General features: G+C 42.8%; 1 protein-coding gene across 1 annotated transcript; it reads left to right on the top strand.

Annotated features, from left to right (window-relative positions):
- Positions 1 to 8,075: 8,075 nt before the first annotated feature.
- LOC149460360 (E3 ubiquitin-protein ligase TRIM39-like) lies at positions 8,076 to 11,101 on the top strand. The gene is made up of 3 exons (XM_089679739.1): positions 8,076 to 8,139; positions 9,543 to 10,370; positions 10,590 to 11,101. Exons 1-3 carry the CDS (start codon positions 8,076 to 8,078, stop codon positions 11,099 to 11,101), a joined length of 1,404 nt encoding a protein of 467 aa, XP_089535865.1.
- Positions 11,102 to 23,068: the final 11,967 nt, after the last annotated feature.

The raw sequence follows: 23,068 nt of genomic DNA, 5'->3' as shown, positions 1-23,068 counted from the left end.
TCTTCCTTGACTTTAATAGGGTCTGAATCACCTGCTGTGAAAGCCCCTGTGCTTATAACCCGGCTGCTTCCAGAACCATGCCATCTACTGTACCCTTGCTGGAGTGGGGTGGCATCATTGATTCTGAAATGATCTTGTTTGAGGATCAGCATCAACAAAGGTACTGGGGCTGTGGATGCCATCTCCAGGAATAATGGAAACTAGGGTCTCCATGGCAAAAAGGGTAGGATTAAAAATGGCCTGAACCTACTCTTTCAAGATCTTCATCAGTACCCTCATGATCAGTGGGGCAGGAAGAACGACATTGAATAAAGCGTAATTCCACTATATCGTGAAAGGATCTTGGATTTACATTTTGTCACATCTGTATCTCACTGTGAACCTCGGCACTTGCGAGTTTAATGAAATTGCCATAAAATGTATGGACAGGAAACCCCATTGATCTAATATCGGCTCACTATATTTCCTGTTAATTGACCAAACTTTTCTGTTGGGAAAATCCGGGTTTATTTGGTCTGCCAGCTGATGCTGCTTCCTTGACAAATAAGCGACCGGCAGTGCCTTTACTTGTTTCTGCCCAGAGAAAAATTTTCATTGCCGGGTAATTACTGGCTGAGACCCGGTGATTGACACCCACGGCCACGAATGGCGGCATGGGTAGGGCGTGCGCCCCTACCCGGAAATGCAGATTGACGTATATATACGTGATCCTGCGCACAGGTTCTGCCCTGCTATAGGCCGGTCCTTAAGTGGTTAATTTTCAATGAACGCATTGTTTTTACTACACTTAGTAGCCTAGCTGCGTTTACATGCGTCAAGCGTTTTTCTCTGCCAAAACCCTGCTGCTCCAAGGCACTGACCTTGTTCTTTTTCTTTTTTTTTCTCCTGCTACTAAACGTCTCTGTGCATGGACACATACAGTAGGATAACATGGAGGGGGGGGGGTTTCAAAGCACTACAAAAAAAAATGCCTCACACCCATAAAAGTGTCTGCAAAAATGCCCTGTGTGCATGAGGCCTTAACGTGTTGGCTGGCCAAAGATGGATTGAAATTCCCCCGATCCGTATGTGGCCGTTACCAATCAGCAGAAGTCAATATACCAGTTTGCTCTGTCAAGGAGGAATGCTGGGAAACGTTCATCCGGTCACCAGCCATTGGGTTGGAACTTTGATTAGTGCGTTTGGACAGTAGAAGAATCCCGCTGTCAGAATCCAATAGCAGATCTGGTCTGCAAAAGAGAACCGCTTTCATTGTCTTGGTGAGAAAATAAAGTCCTTCTTTTTCTACAAAAATGGCCGTAATCTTGTGTTCTCTTCACCACATTCTCCTGTCAATGGAAGGAACTGGTGGGGGTGGTGTACATGAAGTGCCAATGTCAGGGCTGAGATGTCTTCACTCTCCATTGTAGATTGCTTATTGAGGTGTGTCAAAAATAATAAGAAAAATAATTATATATTTGTTAGAAGGCAGTCTGGAAAAGTCCAGTTCTGGATTTCCACATCTCCCGAGCACTTTTTGAGACTTCTGATCTATTCCAGGTTTTCCACCTCTCCCTTTCAGTCAATTTAGTCTCACCTGGACCCCCCCAGGTCAGTACTCTGCTGTCTGGAGAGGAAACAGGTCTTCGCTGTTGGAGCCAAAGGTTGGTTGAGTTGTGTATGTGGAGGCTGGCAGTGACTAGGCTTGGTCAGTTTTATCACCGATGGGTACATAGAGCTGAAACATGGCTAGGTTTTGTTGAAATATTCATTTTTCAGCCTCGTGCACATTGGATGTTATAGGACCACTAGTAGTGTTAGCTGTAGAATGTCCTGTTAAAAACACAAGTTTTGTGTGTGGTGTTTGTTGTGTCACCCCATTCTCCCCCCCCCCCCCCTTTCTTCCTTTTTTTTTTTTTTTTTTTTTTTTTTTTTCCCCCCATTAGTGGTTTTCAGCGTTTTGTGTTCTTCAGCAGAACTATACTCTCATAAATGCAAGGTGTGTATTATTTAGCTTTTATCAGCATTGTTATGGCTAAAATCAAAATCTTCTTGAAACCCACTTGGGGTGTGTGTTGTTGTGTTGTGTGTTGTTGTGTTGTGTTGTGTTGTGGTGTGTGTGTGGGTTTTTTTTTTTTTTTTTTTTTTTTTTTTTTTTTTTTCCAGCCAGAAAACCCCTCTGCTAAACAGACCTGCTTAAAGCCTATGGGGTTTATCTACTAAAGGTAGTTCACTCAGGATCTTGCGCACTTCTGCACAGAAACCAATCAGCTTCCAGGTTTTATTGGTAAAGCTTCATTGAACAAGCTGAACATAGAAGCTGATTGGCTCCCAAGAATAGCTGCACCAGATTGAGTGAACGGGCTTTAGTAAATACACCTCTGTGTACATGGACACCTAGGATAACATGCTGGGGGGTTTACTGGCTGTAGAAAATAATGCCAGAAGCCAAAAACAGCTGCTGTAAAAATGCCCCGTGTGCATGAGGCCTTTCTCTGCAGCATCCTCCAGCACTTGGGAATGGCTCCCATAAAGTCACCCGTGTTTGCCATAACATTACTGGACTGCTATTGAAATGCACACACTGTCATCCAACCATTGACGTTTCCTCTGAAAGAAATGGACAGCTGTCATCAATAGAAAAGTTCTTGCCACTGCAACTTTAACCACTAGCCCTCCGGGCACTTCTACCCCCCCCCCCCCCCCCTTCCCGCCTGCCGGGCACTTCTACCCCCCCCCCCCTTCCCGCCTGCCAGGCACTTCTACACCCCCCCTTCCTGCCCAGGCCAATTTCCAGCGCTGTTGCACTTTGAATGACAATTGCGCGGTCATGCAACACTGTACCCATATGAAATTTTTATCTTTTTTTTTTTTTTTTTTTTTTTTTTTTTTTTTGTGACAGAGCTTTATTTTAGTGGTATTTAACCATTTGAATACCGGGCAATTTTACACCTTCCTGCCCAGGCCAGTTTTCAGGTTTTAGCGCTCTCACACTTTGAATGACAATTGCGCGGTCATACAACATTGTACCCAAACTAAATTGTTTTCTTCACACAACTAGAGCTTTCTTTTGGTGGTATTTAATCACCGCCGGGGTTTTTATTTTTTGCTACATTAACAAAGATTGAAAATTTTGAAATAAAACACGTTTTTCTTTGTTTCTGTTATAAAAGTTTACAAATAAATAATTGTTGTTCATAAATTTAGGCCGAGATGTATTCTGCTACATGTCTTTGGTGAAAATAACCCAAATTAGGATGTATTTAGTTTGTAGGAAAGTTAGAGTTCACAAACGATGGTATAGATCTGAATATTGATCAATCCTGAAGTACTGACAGCCAATCTAATTTCTTGAGGTCCAAGAATGTCAGGACGGTACAGATATCCCCCAAATGTCAGGACAGTACAGATATCCCCCAAATGTCAGGACGGTACAGATATCCCCCAAATGACCCCTTTTTGCAAAGTAGACAGTCCGATGTACTTCATAAGAGGCATGGCGAGGTTTTTTTTTTTTTTTTTTTTTTTTGTCATTTTTCGGAAAATAAAAAAATTTTCACTTTTTTTTTTTTTTTTTTTTTACATTGTCACCAGTGCAGTACAGCTTCATCATGTAACTGGCATGGCGGTGATCAGGGACACTGACTGGTGACAGTGTGGGGGGAAAAAAAAATATATATAATTTTTCTTTTGAATTTTTTTTTCATATTTCACTATATTCAAAGTAGTACAATGTTACCATAGTAACATTGTACTACTTTGGGGAAGTGTGTGTGTGTATATAAATTTATTTATTTTTTTTTTACACAATTTGCTTATAGCAAAGAATGACTTTCCTATCAGCAAGCATTTACCTGAATGACATCGATTCATTCAGGTTTTTTTTTTTTTTTTTTTTTTTTGCTTAGCTGTGATTTGGCCACAGCTAATCACATGACATGTGCATGTGATTAGCTGTGATCATTCACAGCTAGGCACTAGTATACAATGGATGGCATGAATGAAGCCACCCATTGTATACAACTGTCATGTAACCTGCTGTGATTGGTCACAGCAGGTCACATGGTACTGGAAACGGGGGGCCGGTACTCAGATCTGTCATCGGCCGTGTCCGAGGTACACGGCCGGTGACAGATCGTGGCTCTGCAAGCGCACGAACTGCGCATGTGCGGGAGGACGCCATATGGCGGCCTCCCGGAAAGGTAATACATTTTTGCGGACGCCATTTGGTCATAGGCCGGCGTCAAATGGGTAATCACCTGGGGAATTTTTATATTTTTTTTCTTAAACCAAAAACCACTGAAAATTTTGAAACACTTTTTTTTTTTTTTTTTTTTTTTTTTCTTTTTTTTTTTGTTATAAAATTTTGTAAAGTGATTTTTCTCCTTTCACTGATGTGAGCTGATGAGGAGGCACTGATAGGTGGCACTGAAAGGCAGCACTAATATATGGCACTGACTGGCAGCATTGCTAGGCGGCACTGACTGGCACTGATGGGTGACACTGAAAGGCAACAAAGATGGGCACTTAAATGTGGCACTGATGGGCATTGACAGCTGGCACTGATGGAGTTACACAGATCATCAGGGCACACTGATCATCAGTGCTCTGATGATCAGTGTACATGTCCCCTCCATGGAATGCCAATTACAGGCTCTCCTCTGTCAGCGTGACAGCTCGTGGGGAGAGAAATGCAGATAACCGGCATTTCCCTGTTTACATGTGATCAGCTGTGATTGTGCACAGCTGATCACATGACCGAGCTGACATCTTTGGCTCTTTGTGCGGATCGGTGATCCCCTGTATCCGAGGGACACAGCGCACCGCCGATCGTCGCGCACTGGGAGCCGCGCATGCGTGGTTAGAATGGGAAGACAGCAGAACGAGGGAACCACCTTGCATCTGTCATATTACGATATGGCGGGAGACGGTTAAAGCTGATTTCTCCCCCCCCCCCCCCCCCCACCACCACTTTAGCTCATTTGGATCCAGCTGGCTGGTCTATAGTAGAGGGTGTGCACATTGTATGAGGCCTCGGCTATATACTGTACACAGCGCTGTGTTTCGGGGATGGGACTTCCCTTCTTATTCTGGAATAAAATTGATTTGGGCTGACCTGAGGTGGCACCCATAGACTGGAGAGTGCTCTGAGTGGAAGACTCAAAGATGGATGATGACCAGGAGTCCTGGGCTGGGCCAGAGACATAAGTGGTTGGTGCAGGAAGATAGGAGGGGGATGTGAGTCGTACCCACAGGCCAATTTTCAGCTTTCAGCGCTATCATACTTTGACAATTGTGCGGTCATGCAACACTGCACCCATATGACTTTTTTTTTTTTTCTTCACGCATAGAGCTTTCTTGTGGTGGTATTTAATCACTGATGGGTTTTTCATTTTTTGCACTAAACAAAAAAAATTTTAGTTTTTTTTTTCTTTACTATTTATAAAATTTTGCAAACAGTAATTTTTCTCCTGCACTGATGGGCGTTGATGAGGCTGCACTGATGGGTGGTGTTGACCATCAGGGAACTGATCAGTGCCTATCTGCTCTGTGATAGCTGCCGGTTATCGGCGGTACTTTCCTCTCCCCGTGACAGCTTGATCACGTGGTAAAAGGCCGCTGTGATTGGCCTCTTACCTCATCACGTGATCAGCTGTGTCTGTAGGACACAGAGATCACTGGGTCCACACCCCTGGGGGTGTGCAGGAGGACATCATATGACGTCCTCTCAGAACTGGGTAACCGTGCTGTAGCCATCATTCGGCTATAGCACTGTTTGCAAGTGGGTTAAAGATGAGATTCCAAAAAAAGGTGGGGAGGCATCTTTATCCTCATAAAGGGTCTTCTAGTTTGGCTTAAAATTAAAAGTGCTGACATCCTGTATATTAGTCATCTGGTCATTTCGGGGGGAGGAGGATTAGTCAGAAGCTTTTGGGTGGATTGAGTACATTGTGTCATTATTGTAATCTAAATGTCCCCCCGTATCCATTTCCTGTGCATGATCCCTGGGAGCGCGCGGCTCCGTGATCAGTGCTCGTTGTGTCTCAGACATGGCTGAACACAGATCGCTGTACGGGACCTCTCTGTGGTCTTGAGTCATGTGATGTCTGATTGGCCAATCGGTGATCACATGAACAGTACTAAACAAGATGTCGCTTCCTGACATTGCTTACTGCTTGTGAATTCTGTGAATCATCAGAGGTCACATGGTACAAGGTTATTCCCAACACCCTTGTACCATATGACAAGCTGTGACCAATCACAGCTCACACAGTATTTCTCAATGGCTGCAGGAATGCACACAGAGGAGAAATGATTGTTTTTACATCACCCCCCCCCCCCCCCCATGTGTTGGAAACTGTGTCAACGCTTTTGCAAAATCCAAGTATTCCACGTCCACCGCCACCCCTCTGTCCAAGTATTCCACGTCCACCGCCACCCCTCTGTCCAAGGTTTTGCTCACCTCCTCCTAAAAAGAAATCAGAATTGTTTGACAACTTCTGTCTTTCATGAATCCATGTTGTCTGTTGCTTAAAATATTTTTTTTTTCCCAGCAAGAACTCATCTCTGTGGTCTTTTTATTAAGCTCTCTAGTATCTTCCCAACTATAGAAGTTACACTAACCGGTCTATAATTACTTGCTAAAGATTTTGACCCATTTTTAAATATTGGCACCACATTGGTGTAGTACCACTGGTTTGGCGTAAGGCCAGTCATTGGGGTCCCTAAAAATTAGAAACAAAGAATTGAGCTCTGTCATTTCAAAGCCATTAAGTACCCGTAGATGTATGCTGTCCAGGTGCTTTATTCACCTTTTTATGTTGTCTAAATATTTTTGGATATCAGTTGTGGGCCATCTGGGGCTGTGTCAATACCACGCCCATTATGGACAAGAGCTCCCCCATGATCTTTTTTGTATACACAGAGCTGAAGAAGGTATTAAACAAATCTGCCGCCTTTGTCCCCAGTCACCCCCTCTAGATTATTTTTTCAAAGGGCCTACAAGCTCAGACCAGACCTTTTTTACTATTAATATATTTGAACAATTATTAGGGGTTGGGTCCTATCTTTTGCAATCTGTTCAATTTTCGCAACTTTTTTTTTGCATATTCTGTTATATTCTTTAATGTTTAAACAATGATAGTTTCTTCATTTATATTAAATAAAAGCTTTTCTTATAGCCTTTTTAACTTTGGCCGTAAGCCACATAGGTTTGTTTTGTAGCCTTTTAAACTTGTTGCCCATGGGAATATATTTTGCAGCGTGGTCAGTCTTTTTGAAGAACTCCCATTTCTGTGTTGTGTTCATCAATGCCAATATTCCCTCCCAATCTACGTCTTTGGAGAGCAGCTCTCAGCCTTGGCAAATTTAGCTCCCTTGAAATTCAGCTTTTTTTTTTTTTTTTTTTTTTTTTATTCCCACATGTGCTTGCTGTTTACAGCTAACAATAAATTAAATAATGTTATTGTCACGGCTACCCAGATGTTCTTTTATATGGACATTCGTAATAAGCTCTGCATGGTTTGAGATTACCAGGCCCAGCAGAGCATCATTCCTAGTAGGAGCCTCTAAGAACTGTACCATAAAATTGTCCTGTAGTAGGTTTAACTGTTTTCCTAACTGGCCCTCTCCCACTAGGGGGTCTGTAATGTTGGCATTCTGCTTAATGCAAGATTTATGTGTATTGCAACTGGACTCTGAGTGTTCACTGCTGCCCCTCCCCATGTGTTCCTGCCTACAGTGGAGAAAATTATTTGATCCCCTGCACATTTTGTAAGTTTGCCCACTTACAAAGAAATGAAGGGTCTATAATCTTTATCATAGGTGTATTTTAAGTGATGGAGACATGAACCAAAAATTCATAAAGACACATTCTATAAATTTGAGTTGCGGTTCAGAGAGTAAAACAAATATTTGATCCCCTACTGACCAACAATAATTCTGGCTCCCACAGACTGGCTGTGCGCTCATTTTGGTACACAGATTAGTCCTGTCAATTTAAGAAGGTGCTCCTAATGACAACTTGTGTGTATAAAAGACACCTGTCCACAGAATCTTTTTCTTCCATTCAAATCTCACCAAGACCAAAGGACATCATGGACAAGATTGAAGAGCTGCACAAGGCTGGAATGAGCTACAAGGCCATCAGCAAGAAGCTTGGTGAGAAGGAGGCAACTGTTGGAGCGATTATTCGCAGATGGGAAAAAAATACAAAACCATTTATTGCCCTTGGTCTGGCGCTCCATGCAAGATTTCACCTCATGGGGTAAGTATGATCCTGAGAAAAGTGAGGGATCACCCCAGAACTACACGAGAGGAGCTTGTGTATGATTTCAAGATAGTTGGGACCACAGTCACCAAACACACTATTGGTAACACATTATGCCGCCATGGAATGAAATCTTGCAGTGCCCGCAAGGTCACTCTCCGCAAGACACATCTACAGGCCCATTTGAAGTTTGCCAATGAACATCTAAATGATTCAGAGAAGGACTGGGAGAAAGTGCTGTGGTCAGAAGAGACCAAATTTGAGCACTTTGGCATTAATTCGACCCACCATGTTTGGAGGAAGACAAATGACTGTGACCCTAAGAACACCATCCCTACAGTCAAGCATGAAGGGTCAAACATTATGCTTTGGGGCTGTTTCTCTGCTAAAGTTACAGGCTGAATTTGCCACATTGAGGGGCCAATGGATGGGGCCATTTATTGTAAAATCTTGAATTAGAAAATTCTTCTGTCAGCCAGAACACTGAAGATGGATCGTGGATGGGTCTTCCAGCATGACATTGACCCAAAACATACCAAGGCAACAAAGGGGTGGCTCAAGAAGAAGCACATTAAGGTCATGGAGTGGCCTAGCCAGTCTCCAGACCTTAATCCTATAAAAAAAAAAAAAAAAAATTTATGAAGGGAACTGAAACAGTTGCCAAGAAACCTTACAAATTTGGAGCACATCTGAAATGTGTGCAAACCTGGGAACCAACTAAAAGAAATTTCCTACCTCAGTATTTAGTGAAGAAACCCTTGGTGGCAAGCAGTCATGTTTTGCTTGGGGATCAAATACTTATATTACTCACTGAACTGCAACTCAATTTATAACATTTGTATCATGTGTTTTTCTGGATTTTTGGTTTATATTCTCTCTATATCATGTAAAATACACCTATGATAGACCCTTAATTTCTTTGTAAGTGGGCAAACTTTCAAAATCTGCAGGGGATCAAATTTTCCCCACTGTATAAAGATTTGTTGCCACCTATGGTTAGTTGTGACATCTTCCCAGCAGGATAGCTCAGGCAGGTGATGGGTTACATTGATCATTGCAGCAACCAGTTGGCTGCAGATGCCATTTGAATACGTTTTCCAAAATTGTTTGAAAAATTTGATAATTGACTTCTCTCTACTGGGAACAGCCATAGCTGGCTCAAAATTCAGCCATTACCTGTTGAATGGCCAAATGTTGATCCATCTACGGCTACCATCACTGTCCTTACCCTGTGTAGGAATGTGCAGAACTGGTTACTACATGTTGAAGACTAACTTCTCTCTTCTGCTTTCAGCAATGGAATCTACTGATCTAAGGAAGGAGCTGGAATGTTCCACCTGTCAGAAAATGTCTACAGATCCTGTAACCCTGACATGTGGACACAACATCTGCCGGGAGTGTATTGGTCCTGTTTTGAACACACCGGAGGGGTCTGGAGGTTATTTCTGTCCTGAATGCAGAGAAGAGTTCCAGGAGCAACCTACTCTACCCATGAACATGACACTGCATAACGGGGTGATTTCCCTTTCTGCTCAGCCAGATCAGGAGGAGTCTGAGGTCCTCTCTACTTCATGTGTTCAGACTCCTGTACCTGCAGGGGAATCCTTGTTGAAGTGTGAAGCTTCTGTGTGTGACCAGTCACCAGATCAAGCCTCATGTGACCCCACCACTTCCCCGGAGCACGGGAAATGCTCTGTCCATAATGAACCACTGACATATTACTGCACTGAGGAATCCATCTGTATCTGTCTGTCATGCAAGCAGGATAAGAAACACCGGGGACACAAGGTGGAAACATTAAATGAGGCCTCTGAGAGGAAGAAGAAACAACTGAGAAGTGTTATTTACAAACTGATGGCAGGGAGAGAGGAGACGGAGATGGAAATCCATAGTCTGCAGGACCGCAGGGGGAAAGTAAAAGGGAAAGTAGATGATGAAAATGAGAAAATCACTGCCCTGTTCAGTGACATTAGGAGACGTCTGGAAGACCTGGAGAAGAGAGTCCGGAGTGAGATCTCCATGCAGGCAGATTGGTTCTCAATATCACTATCTGATAAGATCCAACAGTTGGAAATAAAGCAAGAGGAGATGTCCAGGAAGGTGGCTGATGCTGCGGAGCAGTGTGACATTATGGATCCACTGACTTTCCTACAGCAATCGGGCGCAGGTGACTTGTGTGATACTGAAGATGGAGAGGACAGAGAGAGATATGAGAAACTCCTTCATGATGGGTGGATAGATGTGTCGGGGATCATACACACAGGTTTATCTGATATTGTGTCTGGCAAACATCTCTATCCACATTCTACTACAAAGGGCAATGTTCTTTTGGGGTTTACAGACCTAGTGCTGAATGGGAGCACAGCTAGTAAAAGGCTAAATCTATCAGATGACAGGAAAACTGTATCCTTCTTAGCATATCTTGCTCATCCAGGAACACCAGCGAGATTTCGGTGTTCTCAGGTGTTAAGCACTCAGAGTTTCTCCTCAGGGCGACATTACTGGGAAGTGGATGTCAAAAGGTCAGCTCGGTGGAGAATCGGGATGTGCTATGCCAGTATAGCCAGGAGAGGAAAGCAGTCAGTGATTGGATGTAATAAGAAGTCCTGGGGTTTAGAACGGTTTATTGGTAATCGGTACTCAATGATACATGACGGGAAGAAGATCCCATTAACCGGCACTGTCTTCAGTAACAGATTCAGGGTAGATCTGGATTATGAGGCTGGGCGGATCTCCTTTTATGATATGAGTGACCCAATCCGACACCTCCACACCTTCGCTACCACTTTTACTGAGCCCCTCCATGCTGGGATAGGTGTAGGGAGGGGTTGTATAAGAATATTTGAGATGTAAGAAATCTGCCCAGAGACTGGTGACATCTCAGGGTGGAGAATCTGATTTAGTGAAATACTTGGCCAATAGTATAAAATTGGACTAAAACCAATATTACTGATTTTATTTATAAAGCTGCAGGTTCTGGGACCGTCCTCTTCATTGTAAACCTTCCTTTCACTACCTAGGTCATCATTGACCAGGAACACGCGTGTAGGAGGTTGGCTTATTTAGCCTTCATTGGCTGCATGCTTGTTCGATGTCAGTGAAACCGAAGGCCGTGTAGTGAAGGTAATGATTACAGCCCTGGACCCTACACCTTTTTGTAGTTAATCTATAGACAAAACCTATTCTTTCAGTTTTAGATGTCAGGAAAGATTAGAACTGTTACGACTATGTTCTGGGTGGTATTGTGGACAGGTGATGAGGGTACACAGTCTCGGGAAGTGGAAATTCTCCAGTCCATATGGGAGTATTTATCAATGATTGGCTATAGCTGTAATGATGGATTGGACTATTAGAATTACCACTAACCCATTCAGTCTCAGAACCTTTTTGTTTTGGAGCAGCGTACATTTTTATTTCCTCTATGGCCATATTTCTTTGGTAAGTCAAGCTGATAATAGATGCATAGATAACAATTTTCAAGAGATATTTCTGTTAGAGCTTGGGATAGTCCTCCATGGCATTTGTCCAGCACTGGAGTGTACCTCCTGTTTTTATGAAGAGGGACAGATCCTTGATACACCTGCCATGTCAAAGGATCTCCACATGTTACTCTACTTTTTTTTAAATCTTTTTTTATTTTCTAATGCTTCTCATCCAAATAAACTTTCAAGAATTTTTTCATTATGTTCAGAGGTTGATTATTTTCCTTATCACATTTCCCAATATCTTTGGTTGTAATACTGGTTGTAGCACATTGTGGTGTTTCCTGGGCATACAACTCTTTCTGGTATAAGACAAAATACTCATGGTTTCTAGACCAGAGATTATTGGGGACATCCTGGTCCTCGGTTATCTCTATGGTCAACCAGCAGAATTGCCTGGTGGGGAGAGGAAACCCCCTTCTGGTGTATATAAATATGATCCAGAGATGAAATAAGCCACAAGGATCACTTCTACATTATTCAGCATCTGCAGCCATGGCCCTGGTATAACCACTCAAACCTGACAATGTGCATGTAGGATCAGTGGCTGTTATTGCCTCCATGATCCTTGGGGGGGCAAGTAAGGGTCACATAAGAGGCCAGCCTCAGAGGGCTATACTGGGTACCTGATCTTGGGTCACTTGTCTGCACATGAGGTACCTTTAACTTTTGCTGTGCTCACAAATGCCCCAGACCAGGGCCAGGTCATTTTCAGGGATAACTCGACCTTAAGGCAGACCTTCAACTCAGGGATGGATGTACAAATGTTCAGCTACCTGAACCCCATGTCAATGCACACCACTGTCACTTGTTGCATTTAGTAGGGACATGCATTTCTTCTCCACCTGTCCATTACCTCACTTTTAGTAACAGTGGAATCCAGCTGAGCAGCTAGTGCAGACACCATGCAAGCTCTGTTAAGTCTTTCTTGTCTGTTCCTCTGACCAGGCCGGGGTTCTCTATGGTGTTGATCTGCTATCTTTGCTGGGAAAGATGGACCACTTGGAGAACATATTGACAATAACTTTCTTTATTACTAGAGGGCATCCCACCTGTCATGGGTCCATGCTGCTTTTACTGGCTGTACTTCCAATACCCCTGGTAACCACTTGCTGCACCATAACTCTTGTACTGCTGTCTTCATTCCCCAATATGCTTTACTGACCCAAGCTGGAAACAGTGTGTGCTGTTTATTTTCATTACACAAAGTTAGTAACTTCAGACCAGGCAAAGTTTCAAAAGCTTTACTGACCGTTCTGAACATTACAACTTCATACAAAGTGCAGTCTTCCTAATGACCTTAATCCCAAACCCTGGCTTGAGTCCATCTTGCCAGTATCTAGCTGCTAGTGTTCACAGGGTGGAGTGCAGGTCCCAACTGTCCCCGAGGTGGTGTACGACTCCTAAATGTAGGCTATCACCTGGTGACAAGGCTGAACAACCAGACTCCAGAGCTATTTGGCTGGGCCTAAAGAAGCCCCTAAGGAAACTACAGAACAACATTAACTCTAACCCTCCCATCCTGGGCAGCATAGGGAATAGCTACAAGTAGAAAACCTGTTGACATATGGATGTCATTGGGTGGCAAGTGGTGAAATCATGGAGTTTCACTGTGCATTGTACAAGGCTGATTGTCTACTGCTTTGTGTCTCAGAATAGTAATATTCCTTACTACAGAGATGGAAATCTGAGCAGATCCTCTTGTGCTCACATTTTCTCTTTGGATCATATAGCTCCTCAGATTAACATGAACTTCACAAATTGTGTTTCTCCTGCATATTTGGTTCTTTTTTCCGCTGGGAGAGGAGCCTTCTCCTGTTAAGGAGTGGGGGCTTAAATTCACTATTTAAAATTTCAAAGTACCAAAAATGTAACAAATGAAAAGTTGTAAGTCAATGTGGATGCAAAGGCTCAAGGGTTGTGGTTTTTTTAGCCAGTGATTATGCATGAGAGCACTGGCTCCCCCATTCTCTACCTCCATTGGTTGAGACCATAGCGGGAGCAACTGGCTTCCACTACTGTCAATCTCAGCCAGTGAGGGGCAGGGCTGAGCTGTACCTCTGAGTGAATGGAAAGAGAGCAGCGGCTTGGGTCCCCTTTATAGCAAGATGCTTCTTGCTGTGGGGGCACTTGGCTGTAGGGGAGGGGCCAGGAGCATCAGCAGGGGACTTGAAAAGAGGAGGATCAGGGCTGCTCTGTGCAAAATCACTGCACACAGCAGCTAAGTAAAACTTTTTTTTTTTGTTAACCTGCTTTTAACACTTTTTAAATATAGTCATTGTTTTAAATCTCATCTTATCAAAGTACTAAAAATGTCACACATGAACAAACTCTTCCCCCCGAACAAACTCTTCCCCCCCGAACAAACTCTTCCCCCCGAACAAACTCTTCCCCCCCGAACAAACTCTTCCCCCCCGAACAAACTCTTCCCCCCCGAACAAACTCTTCCCCCCCGAACAAACTCTTCCCCCCCGAACAAACTCTTCCCCCCCGAACAAACTCTTCCCCCCCCAACAAACTCTTTCCCCCCCCAACAAACTCTTCCCCCCCCAACAAACTCTTCCCCCCCCCCAACAAACTCTTCCCCCCCCCCAACAAACTCTTCCCCCCCCCCAACAAACTCTTCCCCCCCGAACAAACTCTTCCCCCCCGAACAAACTCTTCCCCCCCGAACAAACTCTTCCCCCCCGAACAAACTCTTCCCCCCCGAACAAACTCTTCCCCCCCGAACAAACTCTTCCCCCCCGAACAAACTCTTCCCCCCCGAACAAACTCTTCCCCCCCGAACAAACTCTTCCCCCCCGAACAAACTCTTCCCCCCCGAACAAACTCTTCCCCCCCGAACAAACTCTTCCCCCCCGAACAAACTCTTCCCCCCCGAACAAACTCTTCCCCCCCGAACAAACTCTTCCCCCCAGAACAAACTCTTCCCCCCAGAACAAACTCTTCCCCGTTTTTGAAATGATTTACCCAGAGCTCTGGGATTAACCACTTGCCATCCGGCCTCTGTATGTAAACGGCTGGACAGGGGCAGGTTGGCGTTCATAAATTGCGCCTGCCATTATGGACTGGGTGCGCACAGCACTGCGATCCGCTGTGTCCTCTGGACACAGTGGAATACCGATCGTTGTATGGGAACTTTGTGTGAGGTGCCGATCATGTGATCACTGATTGGCCAATGCAGAGTAGTAAGCAAGATGTCACTGCTTACTACGTGTGAAATCTCTGAATGATCAGAGGTCACATGGTACAAGGCTATTCACAATGGCCTTGAACCATGTGACAAGCTGTGACCAATCACAGCTCACACAGTTCTCAATGGCTGCAAGTATGCAGCCAGAGAGGAGAAATGATTGCTTTTACACCAAAAAAATCTTCATTGCCCCACCCACAAGTAGTACAGTGTCACCATGGTTCCTAGGATGACTATGTAAAAAACTATAATATTTTACAATTATAAACTATTTTTGTTTTTTTTACAAAAAAAAGATAACGGACTATATTTTGGCCAAGATTTTTGATGAAATATTTATTTGCTAAATTTTATAAAACTTTTTTCAAAATTTTTGGACTTTTTTCATTTTATATAGCAAAAAAAATAAAAATCCCCAGTGGTGAATAAATACCACCAACATAAATAAAGCTTTATTTGTCTCAAAATGCTAAAGAATTCATAGTGCTGAAGTCTGAAAATTAGCCTGGACAGGAAGGGGGTGAAAGTGTTTGGACTGGAAGTGGTTAAGGGTTGAAGTGTGTAATGTGTCAACGGCAAGAAAATCAGTGTGGTCAACAAAGTGGGTGTGGCTTCACTGTGGTATGACTTGTAATGTGGCACCTTGTCCCCCTTTCTATTCTAAAACATAGCAAAGTGGTAGTAAAATATAATGCCAGATGTGGCTGGGAAAACAGGAAAATGGTCAATACTCAAGAGATTAGAACCAGGGCATTTACATCTAGTCAGACACATACCATTCATCACCTACATTCCGTCACTAATATTGCAGGGAGGTATGGAAGCATCTTTAGGCATGTCACGTACCTGACCGGAGGCTGGAATAGAGGGCTCCCCTTACGGCAGTGTGCCCTTGGAGGTGATAACAGGAGGTGCAGTGCCCAAAGAAGCATGAGTCGCCAGGGGTGTTGCTGCTTGGTGATGCCTGATGAGATTGAACCCTTGGGTGCTCCACATGCAGGAGGAGTTTCTCCAGAGGGCATGTGAATCATGGAGGATGAGTAGAGTAGTCAGTAGCTAGGGTCAATACAGAACACCAGAAAAGAGCAAGGTCAGAATCAAGTCAGGGTCATACACAGAGCAGCGGACAGGATCAAACCGAGGTCATACACAGAGCAGCAGACAGGAGCAAGGACAGGATCAAGCCGAGGTTATACATAGAACAGCAGACAGGAGCAAGGTCAGGATCAAGCCGGGATCATACACACAGCAGCAGTCAGGAGCAAGGTCAGGATCAAGCTGAGGTCATACACAGAGCAGCGGACAGGAGCAAGGAGAGAATCAAGCCGGGATCATACACAGAGGAGCGAGCTCAGAATTAACTTGTGCATCATACACAGAGCAGCAGACAGGAGCGAGGTCAGGATCAAGCCCAGGTCATACACAGAGCAGCAGACAGGAGCGAGGTCAGGATCAAGCCCAGGTCATACACAGAGCAGCAGACAGGAGCGAGGTCAGGATCAAGTCGGGGTAGAGAACCAAAGCAGGTCAGAGTCAAGCCAGCTTGGTAACGGGTAATCAGCAGTATACGCAGGAACAGTGAATTGGCGTGGCCATATTGAGCATTGGCACATTTGTCAGGGCTTCCTCATCTTTTCTCCTGACAATGCAGAGGGCGAGATATGATGGACAATAGTAATGTATGTTTTGCCTTATTCCGGCTTTGCTGCATCTTTTCTGTGCTGTCCTGTAAGCCTGGCCAGAAGGGAGAACATCATGTTGCCTGCATCGGATCAAAGCCTTTTATGTAATAAAATACTTCTAAAATAGATGTTCTAGTTTGCGAACATTATGATGTAATAATGAAATGGCAGATTGGGATGGGGATATGGCCGTAGTCGAGGGTATAAGGGTTCCCGATAAGCCTTTCCACGTCAACAAGATTAAGAAAATCCATATCCATACTGGCTGAGTCCATGGTCTGTGGCATGTTGTTACTAAAAGAGAACAGGAATCCTAGACACAAGTGAAAATCTCCTGAGCTAACAGACCCACTTGGAGTTCAGGGTGTAAATGCACAGAAATGGGGTAATAAAAAGCCACTCTGGTGGATGCATAGTGCGCCGCTATGTAATGTAGTGACTTTTGGGGGACTATTCCTTAAAAATATTATTTTATTTCAACAGTAAGAAGCCTAGCTGTCTGTGAGGGGTTAACATTTCTTGGTTGGAATTTAAGTGACCTTCTAGAATCACACACACAATGAGTGGAAGAGACTTGTTCCAGAGACAATATGCTATTTGAATCTCTACAGGTGATCAAACAAAGTCCCAGAAAGATAATGGTGGGATCTGATGTTGGTTACTCTAAGACCTGGCAAAAGTATGTTTTTCTAAACAATTGCCATTGTCTGTTGAAAATGAGGAGATTTCACCTGCAAGAAAGTTAATTATAACGTCAAATACCACCATTGGACTTCCAAACAGTGAGTCATCAGACCTGACCAAAATAACAATGGTGAGACGAGACTTGTAAGTCTGAGAAGATTAAATAAAACCTTGGGGAGAGTGATGAGCCAACAAACTTCTCGAACTGTCACTATTATCCACTAAGGTTACAAGTATAACTGGTTGTTTACCTTAACTCCTACACAATGGACAGGTAAACAGAGGGTTTCCTACTCATGAAAACTTCATTCCTAAAACCAAAAGGTTAAACTTAGGACATATGAAGCCAAGAAGTTATCTACCCACAGAAACATTATAAAAAGACATATTATTAACACTTTTCTCAAAGGAAAATATATTCAGCAGAGTTGGGGATTGCATACCACTAAATTAAGTATGAAATGGTGAAAAGTAAGATATTTTGTGAATTGGTATCAGTTGTATGTTTCCATCAGAAAGCAAATGTTTTCACACAAGTTTGAATCTCAGGGAAATGGAAAACTGAATGCACATATATCTTTCTATGGTTCTTATCCAAGAATGAGTAGTAAAATCAACTATCTTTGGATAATACATATATATATATATATATATAATACCTAAAATCACCTTGGTTTCCAATCAAGGCATGAGTCATCATTAATACTCAAATTGTTTTGTGATCCCTGACTGCCCCCCAGTGGACAGGCGAGAGATATCTTATGTACACACACTTCTCGACCGGCCAATCAAAAAGCCTGTTGGGAGGGTCTTTTAAAACAAAGGTTTGGATGGTATAAAAAAGCCATGCACCTCACATAATGATGCTCATGCTAAGAAAAAAGAGAAAAGCTAAAAGAAAAACCAATCGAAATCTGAAGAAGCTGAAATCTGTCCCATCTGAAGAACTACTTCTCAATCTTTCAATACTACTTCTAAATCTTCTAAGAGCTGCTTCTCAAATTTTATTTAAACCTTCTACACTCCTACAATTTTTTTCTCAACACACATCTCTCACTTGCTCCCTGCGGCCATTCTTCTGAAGGAGTTCAGGTGCCAACTGGACCCGCTGGGGAGGCCTCATAATCCAGGTTCTGGGTGTGGTGAGACTGCTAAGAGTTGATATTGTATTTTATATTTCCTCTCTTGCATAGATTGATAGTAATTGTATTGGGTGTTTAGTATATATATATATAGATACATAATTATTACTGCTAAGAATTATTTGACTTGATATTGAAATTATAGATATTGCATAATTCATTAATTTGTAGTTGGTTATAGTGCGATTTATCAGGGAATATTTTCTCACATTTTTATGGCCACGTTTTGTGAGAAATGATCTCTGAAGTACTATAAATTACCACTTATCACTAAATTTGATTTTAATCTTTACTATTATCTACATCTGTTGTTTGGTGTATAGAATTAGTATATTATTTTTGATTGTATGTACAAGTATACATTTATCACCAGTCTTTTGCATTTGTGTTAATATATATATATAAATTTTGTACATAAATAAATTTATTTATTTATTATAAGGCAATTTTTTTGAATATGGTACGAAATCATACTGGCTAAAAGGACTCAAGGTATATTATTAAGTGGTGATCAAATTATTCGTTCATTAAATATTTGCCGTATTTTAACGGCTGGAGGCACTGCAATATTTTGTTTAAGGGAAAGGACATCGCCCTACGTATTTAGAATAAATTCTTACATAAACCACCACAGTAAGGTTTTGAGTATTCTAATGCAAATATTAAAAACACAAGAGGGCTCCTCCATCCAAGTATAAAAAATGTATTAACCACTTCAATACCGGGCCCTTTTATCCCCTTCCTACTCAGGACATTTTCAGGTTTCAGCGCTCTCACACTTTGATAGTTGTGCGGTCATGCAGCACTGTACCCAAACTGGAATGTTATTTTGTTCACACAACTAGAGCTTTATTTTGGTGGTATTTAATCACTGCCGGGGTTTTAATTTTTTTCTAACAAAAAGACAGAAAACCCACATTTTTCTTTGTTTCTGTTATAAAAGTTTGCAAAGAAATAATTGCTCTTCATAAATTTAGGCCAAGATGTATTCTGCTACATTTCTTTGAAAATAACCCAAACCAGTATTTATTGTTTAGTCTGTAGGAAAGTTATAGAGTTCACAAACTATGGGATATATCTGCAAATCGATCAATCCTGAAGTACAAACAGCCAATCTAATTTCTTGATGCCCAAAAATATCAGAACCGTACAGATATCCCCCCAAATGTCAGAACCGTACAGATATCCCCCAAATGTCAGGACGGTACAGATATCCCCCAAATGTCAGGACAGTACAGATATCCCCCCAAATGTCAGAACCGTACAGATATCCCCCAAATGTCAGGACAGTACAGATATCCCCCAAATGTCAGAACGGTACAGATATCCCCCAAATGTCAGAACGGTACAGATATCCCCCAAATGTCAGAACGGTACAGATATCCCCCAAATGTCAGGACAGGACAGATATCCCCCAAATGTCAGGACAGGACAGATATCCCCCAAATATCAGAACCGTACAGATATCCCCCAAATGTCAGAACAGTACAGATATCCCCCAAATGTCAACGGTACGGATATCCCCCAAATGTCAGTACAGTACAGATGTTGCACTGTGACCAAAGTAGTATAAAGCTACCATCGTAACATTCTACTATTTTTGGGAAGTGATGATTGTGGGGTTTTTTTTTTACACAATTTGATTATAGCAAATAATTTCTTTGCTATAAGCAAGCATTTAACTGAATGAAATAGATTTTTTCAGGTTTTTTGCTGTGATTGGCTACGGCTAATCACATGACACAGATGGGCTGTGATTGGCCCAGCCAGTGCATGTAATTGTTTTGACCATTCACAGCTAGATACACTTGTATACAATGGATGGCATGAAAGGAAGCCATCCATTGTATACAGCTGTCATATGACCTGCTGTGATTGTGATTGGTCACAGACGGTCACATGGTACTGGCAACGGGGCCGGTACCCAGATCTGTCATCGGCTGTGTCTGTGGTACACGGCCGGTGACAGATCTCACCACAGCACGGCCCTGTGGGCATGGTGTAATGCACGATCCAGGAAGGATGTCATTTGGTGTCCTCCCGGAGGGACGAAGTGTTTGCCCTTCCACCATTTGGCCATAGGCCGGGTGTTAACTGGTTAAAAACAAAGGGTTAAAAAATATTGCACTTTTTGCATGGGAAATAAATTCAGCTTGTCATGATCTCAAAGGAAGGTTTTCCAGGGACTACCATAAATTGTTTGTTAGGCAGGCAAGCAACTGGCCAATCAGCTGGGAAGCTGCTGGTAGGAATAAAGAGGAAAGATCTCTGGCTGGCAGCCTGGAACGCAAGCTATCCCATGGATTCTGGGTGTATTGGAATGCCACCACCGGTGTTCGTCTCAGACCAAGATATTTCAGCAAACAGGTTGATGACTGCAGGATGCTAGGGACCATGGCTGCACATATTGGGGCATTAGGACTTTTTAAGCATTAGGCTATTTACCACCTCATTTCTGTGCATGTACATCATGAACGCCAAGTGGGTCTATCAGTGCAACTTTGTATAAGAACAATGGTGCCTCTAAGTAAATAGAATTCTTGAATATAGAGGATTGGTAAAGGCATTCTTCTTGCATGCTTAATCATCTACAATACAGGTCAGAAGTCACATCCTCTTTGGGTTTGGATTCATTGTATGACTGAGTATTGCTCACGCCCAGAGGGGAGCATTCACAGAACAGTACAATCTGATCCTTCGTATTTCCATCACAGAGTTTGTCTAGTATAGATCGATGTTTGAAGCCACTGCTTTAATCAATAATAAACCTCATTTGCCATGTAGTTGCCCAACCTTCTATTTTATTAAGGTCTTCCAGTAAACTTGATTTTTTTCCTATTGTGTTGTTCTTACTTTGTTCTTGTTGATCTGATGGCGGTAAGGAATACCAGATCATCAGAAACCAAAGTGGCAAAATTCAACAGGGGAAAATGATGACTGTCCTAGAGTGTTCAGTCCTATCCCTCCAAATCCCATGATGGAAAAAGGGTCTTTCTGGGGCGGTCGTATTCATATTGCCAGCGTTGTATTTGTACTCATCGAATCATTTAAGTTGTAGAAGAAGATAAGGCAGATACTTGCACTTTGAGTTGTATGGTAACCCTGTATCTAGAGCCAAATGTAGGAACTCTAGGAATATCCAAGAGGTGTAGGGCAAGAGGAGAAATCTTTTGTGTAGTGAAAGACACAAACTTCTCCCAAATTCTGCTCATGGCAGTATTGCTGATATCTTCCTTGACTTTAATAGGGTCTGAATCACCTGCTGTGAAAGCCCCTGTGCTTATAACCCGGCTGCTTCCAGAACCATGCCAACTACTGTACCCTTGCTGGAGTGGGGTGGCATCAATGATTCTGATTAGATCTTGTTTGAGGATCAGCATCAACAAAAGTACTGGGGCTGTGGATGCCATCTCCAGGAATAATGGAAACTAGGGTCTCCATGGCAAAAAGGGTAGGATTAAAAATGGCCAGAACCTGCTCTTTCAAGATCTTCAGCAGTACCCTCATGATCAGCGGGGCAGGAAGAACGACATCGAATAGATCTCAAGGGTTGTGCAGTATGGCTAAGGGGATTACTCTCCTCCTCCAGATACCCTATCTGTCAAATAGAAGAAGACTTTTTCCACAAGGGTCCTAGAATATCTGTTTGCTAGGAACTTCTCCTTTTAAAAAAAAAAGATTATGTGGCATAGGGGTTGTTCTGGTGAATAGACTGAAAATCCGAGAGGCCCATAGCTAGGTTGGTGTAACTGAGGCCAACATTTGCCCCATCTTGTATGCCCTACTGGTGACAGATGATAAAACTGTCCTAGTTTGTGAAACTCATGGTCACATTTGGGTTGTCCATAAAGCATGTTGGTTTAGGTGCATCCGGTGGCAGAACTCGTTTTCTTCCAAGCTTTTTAGAAGATCCTGCAATTCCTGTATTCCAAAACAGGCGTTTAAATAGATTTAAAAAAAATATATATTTAATTTAAGTAAAGGGTTTCTAAAGGTTTAATTTTTTTTAACTTAATGCATTAACCCCTCGCCTACCGGGCACTTATACCCCCTTCCTGCCCAGGCCAATTTTCAGCTTTCAGCGCTGTCGCACTTTGACAATTGCGCTGTCATGCAACACTGTACCCATATTAAATTTTTATAATTTTTTTTTCACACAGAGCTTTCTTTTGGTTGTATTCGCTGCCAGGTTTTTTTTTTGTGATATAAACAAATAAAAAGCAAAAAAATTTAAGGAAAAAAAGTTTTTCTTTTACAAAATTTTGCAAACAGGTAATTTTTTCTCCTTCACTGATGAGTGTTGATGAGGCTGCACCGATAGGCATCACTCATGAGATGGCACTGATATGCACTGGGTGGCACTGCTGGGCAGCACTGATGGGGGGCACTTCTGGGCACAGGTGGGTGGCACTACTAGGCACTGCTGGGCACAGGTGGGTGACACTACTAGGCACTGCTGGGCACAGGTGGGTTGCACTACTAGGCACTGCTGGGCACAGGTGGATGGCACTGCTGAACACTGATCATCAGTGCCGATCATTCCTCTGAAAATTGCCAGTTATCGGCAGTACTTTCCTCGCGCTGTGACATCATGAGGAATGTGCAGCTCATAACCAGCGACTCCATTTACAGTGGGG

Source organism: Staurois parvus, unplaced genomic scaffold (assembly GCF_062004578.1).
Source record: "Staurois parvus isolate SC_StPar_1 unplaced genomic scaffold, SC_StPar_1.0 ptg000231l, whole genome shotgun sequence".
NCBI classification, from domain to species: Eukaryota; Metazoa; Chordata; class Amphibia; order Anura; family Ranidae; genus Staurois; species Staurois parvus.
Note: the sequence above shows the minus strand (reverse complement) of the source record. Positions and strands in the feature narration are given on the sequence as shown.